The 9,811-nt window shown below is 47.0% G+C and overlaps 1 protein-coding gene across 1 annotated transcript; it reads right to left on the bottom strand.

The window, feature by feature from the left end:
* Positions 1-1,040: 1,040 nt before the first annotated feature.
* Positions 1,041-1,355, bottom strand: LOC124660057. The gene has a single exon (XM_047197853.1). The coding sequence runs from the start codon at positions 1,296-1,298 to the stop codon at positions 1,041-1,043; it is 258 nt and encodes an 85-aa protein (XP_047053809.1). The 5' UTR covers positions 1,299-1,355.
* Between the last annotated feature and the right edge of the window lie 8,456 nt (positions 1,356-9,811).

Here is a 9,811-nt window from a genome sequence, read left to right as displayed (position 1 = left end):
TCTTGCATTACGCTCCTTCCATGTTGTCCAAGTGACAAGCATGGTTATGGAAGATATGGCTTTCCGGTTCTCCGTTGCGTTGCACAACATTATCTTCCACCACTTCCGAAGGGACGCATCACCCGCCCACTCATGAGTGTGAACGGAGGGGATCCCAAGCCAACTCTTAACCATATCCCAAAGCCTCTTGGTATAGCGGCATTGAGAGAAGAGATGTGCCGCCGTCTCTTGAGTTTGCATGCAAAGCGGGCAAAGCCCACAATTGTCCCAACCCCTTCTCTCAAGACGATCCGCCGTCCAAATTCTATTGCGGATGGCCAACCAAGCGAAGAATTTGACCTTTGGAGGGACCCAAACCTTCCACACCATCTTATTTATATTTGTTAATGTGGCTTCCAAGAATTGCGCCTTGTAAGCGGAGGTCATCGTGTACTCCCCATTCGAAGTGAGATTCCAAGTGATGGAGTCTTGTGCGTCCTCAATAAGTTGAAAGGCATTTAATTGTACCCAAAGCCGGATGTACTCATGAATGTGATGGACGGTCAAGTCGGTGTCCATTTTTATTTTAGCAATCCAAGCGTTATTGGTGAGTGCATGCTTGACTTTTCATTTCTTTCTCGTGGAGGCCTCATATATGAGCGGGGTAATATATTTGGGCTTGTTTCCGTTGAGCCACGGGAAATCCCAAAAAGGAGCAATCTCCCCATTACCAATGGAGGTTGTGGTGGATGAGTGTTTTCAACTGTAAGATATAAGTGCATATATAAGTGCATATATGTACAAATTGTATTCCGGTCCGAGTGTACTACACGCGTGCAGTCGTCTCGTTTGCATACCATCGATCCGATTAATAGTAGGAAGAAAGCTTTATTCCAGTTCCAGGTAACCATCAGCTTATTTAAGCGCTGCATATGCATGCACGCTAGGCTACTAGCGCCAAGCATGCACCCATATACGCAACGCTATACATGTATAGTACATGCTGACATGCATAGATGCGCACAGGCATCGTCTGCTCCGTGTAACGTAACATATATAGCTTAGTCGGCCCTGACGACGAAGTTCTCCTTACGCTCGTGGAACTCGCCGGTGCGGGTGTTGAGGTCTTCCTCGAGCTTGCTCTCGCGCACGTTCAAGTGGCCGGAGCCGCGGCCGTGGTGCCCGTGCCGGCCGGCCTTGTCAACCTCCTGCACCAAAGTCTTCTTCTCGATGTGCTGCTGCATGCCGCCGCCGCGGCCCGGGTTGGCCACCGACCTCATCTCCTCCGAGCAGTAGTCCACCTCCTGGAAGTGCGCCATTGCGATCGAAGATGTGATAGTCTTTGCGTATGTGTTTGTGTGTCGTATGATGGTAGTGTGTTGTTGTGGCTTGAGTTGCAGGATGGGATGATGCGTGTGTGTGCTTTTTATAGCATGGCTCCGTGCATGAGTGGGGTAGGGAATGTCCTCGTGAAAGACACGTCTACACACTGCTTTCTGCCTTCTTCACTCGCCTTTTTTGGCATTCGTCTGAAAATTTCTTGGACAGGATCGATTCCATTTCGCCGGGTTGATGCCATTTAAAAGTTTCAGAGAAATGGAAAAGACCGGCTCACAGTCATACGTATGGTGCTAACTTGTTCAGCTTGCAATGAGGATGTGTTTCAGGAAGAAGAGCCAATTTGAGAGTACCTTACCCCCTGCCTGGCTACCTGACCTAATGTTGGTTTCTGATCATTGATCAAATACAAAGCTTACCATCAATGGCAAGCATCGATCCATCATAACCCACTTAACATTTGTCATCTCTCACATAGCTATGATTGCTCTGACTCATATACAGTTTTGTAAATCCAAATCAAGTTTGTTAGCAACCTGATGATAAACAAGCAGAAGCAGAGTTGCCACGAGAGGGGATATTCCGCAACTAGTTGCCACATGCAATCGTCTCAATGCTGAAGTTGTCCTGTAGGTCACCTTCGAGAGAGATCACCAGTCAGGTAAGAATAAACTTGTCTTTTGCTAGTGGGGAATATATACCTGCATTGTCACTAACTCTTAGGATGGAGACAGCAAGAGGTTTCTACGACGTACAGCCAACTGCTAACGGGGGAAATCTATGGTTTTGTACAGTATAGAAACACAAACAGAGGGATCTGGCAATTAAACGATCACATGTCCGCCAGCTTCCAGGTCGTTGGAGCCGGTGCCTCACCTGGTTCTTCACCGGAACGGGCACAGCAGACGGTCTGCTGTCTGTGTTCTCCGCCGAGCTCGCCGACAGGAACTACTTCATCACCGGCTGGTTTTGTTGCGGGGTAGGCTGCTACACCACCCACGCCTCCCCCCACAGTCACGCCGTTGGCGATGCCTACGCGGTGCAGTGGCTGGCATACGGTTGCCGAGGATGGCGCGCCGTCAACTGATAAGGATTCTTTGGCATAAGCTATGCACGGTATGTCATACCACACATCTAGACGATGAGAAGGCGTATGTCAAAGTTGATGGTCAGCTCCTCTCTCATCTAGTTGGCGAGGCATCTGGATGATGAGGACGGGTTAGTTCTTTATATGAACTGAAAGCCTTGGCCCGGAAATCTAAAGCCTCCACTTCAAAAAAGAGTTAAAAGCCACGGGAAAAAAAAGCAGAAGTGTGTAAATCCTTAATTGTTTCTCAACAGATGTCATGTTTTTGAATAGTAGAGTTTTCGTGACTTGGCTAAACATTTACACATTGTTGATTGTGCTCGTAATGATAAGTTAAATTTTGTGGTTATTTTGGAAAATGGTAGACGAGATTTCTTGATGAATCTTCTTAACCGTCTTTCTGATGGTATAGACTTTACCTTGTTCTCACGTCCGCCACGTGACAGATCTGGGGCTTACTGCTTGGCGTCACTGGCGATACTACGAGAAAACTATTAACCTCATGCCTTATCGAGCATCTATACCATCTTAAAGTTGGTTTAATTGGCATCAGCGAATGCTACAGAACCGAGGTTATGGATGTATTGGTTAGTTAGAATGGAGAGTATCATATTAAACTCTATATCTGTAACAAGGCAGATAATTTCACATGAAATATTATCACCGTGTATGAAGCAGCACAATAAGAATACAAAGTTGCATTTCTACGTGAGTTGGTTAATCTGACAAAGGACAACTCATATCCTATTCTAATAGGTGGGGATTTCAATTTGCTTAGATTTCAATATGATAAAAATAAATGTAGATTTGACAATCATTGCGGAAGTGCACTTTTAATCTTCAGTGCATATGCTCCTGCCACTAGAAAAAATATTTTAAAATATCAAAAAAGAATCTGAACAAAAAATTCCACACGTATACGTCGACATTATATGGCGTATGCCAAGTTTCGAGGATAGCCGATAATTTTTGTGTCCTGTGTAAAATAGAGAAGGAAATTCGTTTGAAGAGCTTACTTTTTAGCATCAAATTTTGTCTTTTTCCACATGACTCAAAATATATCGGTTGGTGTGAAACAACTTTGCGAACACATAGAAAATCAAGATATACGCGCGATATTTTTGTTGGGATTTTTACATTTTATAATACGATTAAAGTTCATTTAGAAAAACCAGTAGCATACATACCCAGGTGCAGAAATGTCATGTCCCAATCGTTAGCCTTTCTTATTTAATGTTGTTATTAATAGTTTTGATTTAGGAGAACTTTCAATGATTGGGCAGCAGTTCACATGGGCGAACAGCCTTCCTGAAAAGTAGACCGTGTACTCATGGACACCAAATGGGAATCAAAATTTTCCTTGATAATAGTACGTGCTCTAGAACGAATTGAGGCGTTGTTGGACCCTGTCTCTACCCTTTTAACCGTAGGTACGTCTAGACCATAGTGTAAACGTCAATTCAGGTTTGAACTTGGATGGATACATCAAGGGCTTTGCCAATGTGGTTTAAAAGGTTTGGGCACGTCATATGATGGGGCAGCTCAAAAAAGAAAAGCTTTGACTCTCATCTATCATTGATGAGTTGCATGCCTTGGCATAAGGGCATCTCCAGCAGCGCGACGCATTTTAATGTCCGCGAGCGTCCGTTTCCGTCGCGCTGCGGACGCTAAAATGACCGTTTTTGTCCGCGCGTCCGTTTGCGTCTGGGGGCTGCTCCAGCGGGGCGACGCATTTTCTTTTTCTTTTTTTTCCTTTTCTCCATTTAAACATAGTTCCAAATATTACATATTGAAACATGATTTTACACAAACTAACACATAGTTTGGAACATGGTACACAAACTAACACATAGTTTGAACCATGGTGGACACAAATAAAACATTGCAAAATGAGGAAACCAGTTGTGTTGATTTTCGTATGTTCGCTGCCAAGAAAGAACATTCGAGGGCACACTCAGTCACTCAAACTGGAAAATTCAGCGGGAGATGGTGCCCTTGTTGGTTCTACCGAGGACGAACATCCAGAAACCTCCACTACTGGCTTCATGTGGCCCGTAGCCAGATTCGTTGCAAAGAAAGAACACTCTAAGTTCTAGCTATCGGTATCCGAGCCGGATTCGCCGGTGTGGTAGTGCATGCGGCACGCCGTGTCGTCGAACACCTTGACGATCATCTCGCTATCACCCACGTAGAGGAAGGTGAGCTGGCAGCCGCGCTCGAGCTCGAGGTCGCGGGCGAACTTGTCCCACCCCTTGTGCAGGTACATCATGCCCTGCCCGTCGAACAAGACCTCCACGGTCCAGCGGAAGAAGTTGCAGCTGGCCTCCCGTAGCTGCAACTACGGTGGCTCGACGCCGTCGACGAACTTGGCGAACTTCTCCGGGAGCCGCTTGATGCCGAGTGGGTCGTCGTCGATGCGGAGGAGGAACTCGAAGCAACGCTCCTCCTGCGAGGATGAGGAGGGCGCAGGCGACGGCGAGCGTGCGGCCGTAGCTGCTCCACCACGGCGGCCCCTGCCCCGGCCACGGGGGCGCCCAGGGCCGCGGCCTCGACCGCCTCGCCGGCCACCAGGACCGGCCATGGACTTCCTCGGGGGCTTGGCTGCGTCGCAGGAACACCTAGGCGGCGCTATGGTCGAGCTTTGTGGCGGCTAGGGTTTCTTTGGAGGAGTGGATGAGGAAGAAGAATGCGCGCCCCCTTTATATAGGCCGGTGGCATGCGGTGGCCGCGGGACGCGTGGCGTCGCCATTAACGTGGTTGGCGGAGGTGGGCGGCCGCTCGGCAGCCGAGGCATCGCCATTAACGTGGCGCAGACTGCTGAAGCGACGCAACGACGCCAGTCGTTGGCGCGTTTGAGAAGACGCATCGACGCAGGGTCGCTGCCAGGCAGGCCCGACGAAACGTCCGCCAGACGCGAGCGGACACTTTCCGCGTCCGCCGAGCGTCCGCAAGAGACGCATCCGAGGCACATATTTTGGCCAGGTTTGCGTCTCCGCGGACGGCCCGGTCACTTTGCGTCGCCCCGCTGGAGGTGGTGCCAGACGCATTTCCGATCACGGCGGACGAAAACGGTCGCTGAGCGACTGTTTGCGCCGCGCCGCTGGAGATGCCCTAAGTACGCATGCTGTCTAAGCAATAAATTGAACAAAAAATCAATCCAACGCTCCTGCGAGAAGAGAACTTAAATGGTATCAACGGTGAAAGGCCCAATTTATTTTGTAAGAAGATTCGAATACAAGATATTTATATAGTGTCGCAAATGACAGACATCGAAAAACTTATTCATTCTATTATACAAGATGAGGGCACGATTGAACATGAGAAACTCAAATCATACATCACTAAACATTATAAAAAAAATTGTTTGGAGAACCAAAAGAACGCAACTTCTCGATGGATGGGTCCCAAACAGATGAATCTCTCAGGTTTTCGATGAGGAAAATGTCCTTCTTACTGCGTCTTATACAGAGGTAGAAGTAAAAAAAATCAATTTTCAAAGGAAAAACGACAAGGCCCCAGGACTAGATGGCTTCCCGGCTGAGTTCTATCATAACTTCCCGGATGTCATTAAAACAAACCTTCTAGAACAATTCATCGTTCTTCATGCTGGAAAACATGAATTATTTCGCCTAAATTTTTTCAGATAATTTTATTGCCGAAAATTAATGCAACAAAAATGATCTAGCAATCCAGGCCTATCGGTATTCTTAATGTTAGCTGATATGGGGGACCCAACCTGATCCTCTCGGAGTTTGCCCGATCTTTCACAGCGAGACAACCGGTAGATATAATCTCCCAATCACGCGCGGAACGCAACCTGGAGAAGAGGAACGAATCCAGCAAGCAACGTGATGAAGATCACCACGCCTCAAACCCTAGCTTGATGATCCTTGATGAACACAAGAACCCTCGCAACAATCTTTATTATAAACTGATAATCGGCATCGCCGAACCCCGGAGGGATGCAACACGAGAACACACGCAATAGTTTTATCCTAAACTTGTCTAACCATAAAACCTAGCCACACCCACCCTTATATGAGGGGGTGGCCGGCCAGCCCCTAGTGGGCCTCTCTACCTTGCTTTGGACAGGCTCAAACAAAACTGACTCAATTCAATAAAAACTCTAATTGGCCCACATATGACCATAGATATAAAATATGATAAATAGGATAACTAGCTAGGTGAAGTCGCCTCCTTTCTTCTCCACATGAGCTTGGACTTCGGCGCCAAAACCTTCTTCTTGTGAGGTTTTGATGGACCCCTGTGTCGCTGAACATGACCCTGCACAAGATGTGTAATGCCTGGTCCACATAAATACCTCACACGTCCATCCTTGCCTCGATGCATCCGCGGTGCCGCGGAAAACTGGACTGCAGTACTCCTAGCACGGTAGTGGCGCTTCCCATTGTCTCCACTGACGCGCTCGCCTCCCATTCCTCCCACGCGCATCTGCGCCATATGCACTGAAACACTATCAGTCTGTATACTGGCATCAACACAAACTGGAACTGTAGCACATGCTGCAACATCATCATCAACAATAGGATTAGCTTCATCCGGCTTGTCACCAACAAGAACTAGCTTGTCATCTATAGGCATAGCTGAAACATCACCAACATCAATGCTCGAAACATTATGCACCTCATGTTGCACTTTAGGCGTGTGCAACTTCTCCTTACGCACCACTAACTCCACATCGGACTTGCTATGATCATCACCCATAGGGTCCAAAGTCCGCTATTTTCCACCATGCATAAAAGAATATGTATTTGCTCTCCCAGCATGTGTCACATTACGATCATACTGCCAAGGACGCCCAAGTAGCAGACCACACACCTCCAATGGCAACACATCGCACTCTATCTCATCAACATAATCATCAATTGTAAATGGAACACGCACCTTATGAGTAATCTTCAGCGTACCACAGCTATAAAACCACTCAAGACGCTTAGGTTTAGGAAGACGCCATGTAGACAACCCAATGCTGCCACCATCGCCTTGCTAATTCCATTAGTACAGCTACCACCATCAATCATCAACTCGCAAGCCTTGCCCTTTATAATGCACTGAGTCTGAAACAAACTCCACCCTTGAACATTGTCGACTGTTTTGCAAGCATCATCTTGTACCTTCTTGAGTTGCATATTCAGCTCACTCAATGGTACATCCTCCTCCATAGTCACAATAGTGCCCATGGTATCAGAGTCAGGTTCCTTCTCCTCTGAAGATATCACCTCACCCTTAGTGACTGTCGGTAGTGGACCAACCTCCTGAATATGAACTATGCACTTACCCACTTCCTCTATTGCATGCACAACTCTGGACGGCTGCTCACTTATCTTCATATACGGTAACACGAAACCATCACGAAGAAAAGTTTTGAAGTCCTCCCAAGTACAAGCAAATTCTCCTCTTTCAACTGCATCACACCAACAATTGTCTAACTCCTCGTCCACGCGTCGGTGAGCAAGAACATATGCATCATACCCACTGAACTTCTCATTGTATATGCGACATCGATTGAAACCCAGTTCCATGTTCTTCTCCCAATCTTCATACTCCTCAAATGTCGCCAAATGGTGTAGATACCAACCAAGCGTGGATGCATGACGTTGTATTCCCAGCCTAATGTCAAGATAATCATTGAAAACAACACTTGACTTCTTTCCACGCGAACACCGTATGCCAAAAACATCCCCTGGAAACGAATTCGTCGCGGAAGACTGCTGAGCTGCCGGTCTGGGAGCTGGTTGCGCCGGCCTGGGAACCGGATGGTCAGGCCGGGGAGCCGGTTGGACCGGGCCTGAGACCGACTGGTCCGACCTAGCAGCCGGTTGGACCGGGCCTGGAGCCGGGTGGTCCGGCCTAGCAGTCGGTTTGACCGGGCCTGAGACGGGCGGATGTGCGGACATATAGTACCTTGCCCCGGTTGGCACCAGTGTGCGGGCCGGTTTTGGCCGGGCCGGCCGATGGTAGGGCCGGTCTAACCGGGACTGGGACCGGGCGGGCCGGTTGTAGGGCCGGTTGACCGGGCCTGGCACCGGATGATGTTCGAAACTGCATCTTCTTCCCGATTCCAAACCTCGAAATTCACGATTTTGACAGCAAAAACAACCCGAGACGGTGGAAAAAACTGCGCCCCAACAGTACCAAACTTCCTCCACCTCAACCTTCTTCAACCTTGGGCCAATCTCCTCCGATGCAAACCGATCCGATGAGATCGATCAACAAAACCTCGTCGTGAGCAACCATAAATTTGATACCACATGATAAGGGAAATCCCAGCAGATCCTCCTAGGTATTTGCCCGATCTTTCACAGCGAGACAACCGGTAGATATAATCTCCCAATCACGCGCGGAACGCAACCTGGAGAAGAGGAACGAATCCAGCAAACAACGTGATGAAGATCACCACGCCTCAAACCCTAGCTTGATAATCCTTGATGAACACAACCCTCGCAACAATCTTTATTATAAACTGATAATCGGCATCGCCGAACCCCGGAGGGATGCAACACGTGAATACACGCAATAGTTTTATCCTAAACTTGTCTAACCCTAAAACCTAGCCACACCCACCCTTATATGAGGGGGTGGCTGGCTAGCCCCTAGTGGGCCTCTCTACCTTGGTTTGGACAGCCCCAAACCAAACTGACTCAATTCAATAAAAACCCTAATTGGCTCACATAAGACCATAGATATAAAATATGATAAATAAGATAACTAGCTAGGTGAAGTTCTGAAATTGGGCTTCACCTTGGCCTTCATGCCCGTATCATTAGCTTTAAAATATTCATAAAAACTACAACAATTAGGCTCAGTTTAGTGGCCAACCATGTTGTTCGTCCCGGACAAACTACCTTTTTGAAAGGAAGAAGCATTCTTGATGGGGTAGTAGTCCTTCATGAGACAGTCCATGAACTATATAAAAATAAGTTGAATGGGATGGTTTTACAAATCGAATGAAAAAATGGTTATGACAAAGTCAGTCGTATTTCCTTTAACATACTCTAAAAATGAGATGTATTTCTAAAAAGTGGTGCACTTTAATCCATAATTCCGTGTTCGAAGTTAGTGCAATAATCAAAGTCAATAATGACCCGTTGGCAGATACTTTCAAATGAAAAAAAAGTCTAAGACAAGGTGGCCCATTATCGACCATCATATTTAATATAGTGGTTGATATACCAAAATGATAGCCAAGGAGTAATTCCACATCTAGCTGATGGTGGATTGTCTATGCTTCAATAGGTTGATGATACAATCCTCTTTATGGAGCATGAACTTGAAAACGAAAATAATTTGAAATTAATTTTATCAGCTTTTAAACAAACTTTCAGGATTAAAAATAAGTTTCCAAAAGAGTGAATTATTTTGTTTTGGTCGGGCCTAGGATGAGGC

The sequence above is a fragment of the Lolium rigidum genome, chromosome 6 (assembly GCF_022539505.1).
Source record: "Lolium rigidum isolate FL_2022 chromosome 6, APGP_CSIRO_Lrig_0.1, whole genome shotgun sequence".
Taxonomy (NCBI): Eukaryota; Viridiplantae; Streptophyta; class Magnoliopsida; order Poales; family Poaceae; genus Lolium; species Lolium rigidum.
This window is presented reverse-complemented; position numbering and strand designations above follow the sequence as displayed.

Bases quoted from the DNA above. Each gene is read 5' to 3' on its own strand.
- LOC124660057 (XM_047197853.1), bottom strand. From the start codon at position 1,298: ATGGCGCACTTCCAGGAGGTGGACTACTGCTCGGAGGAGATGAGGTCG.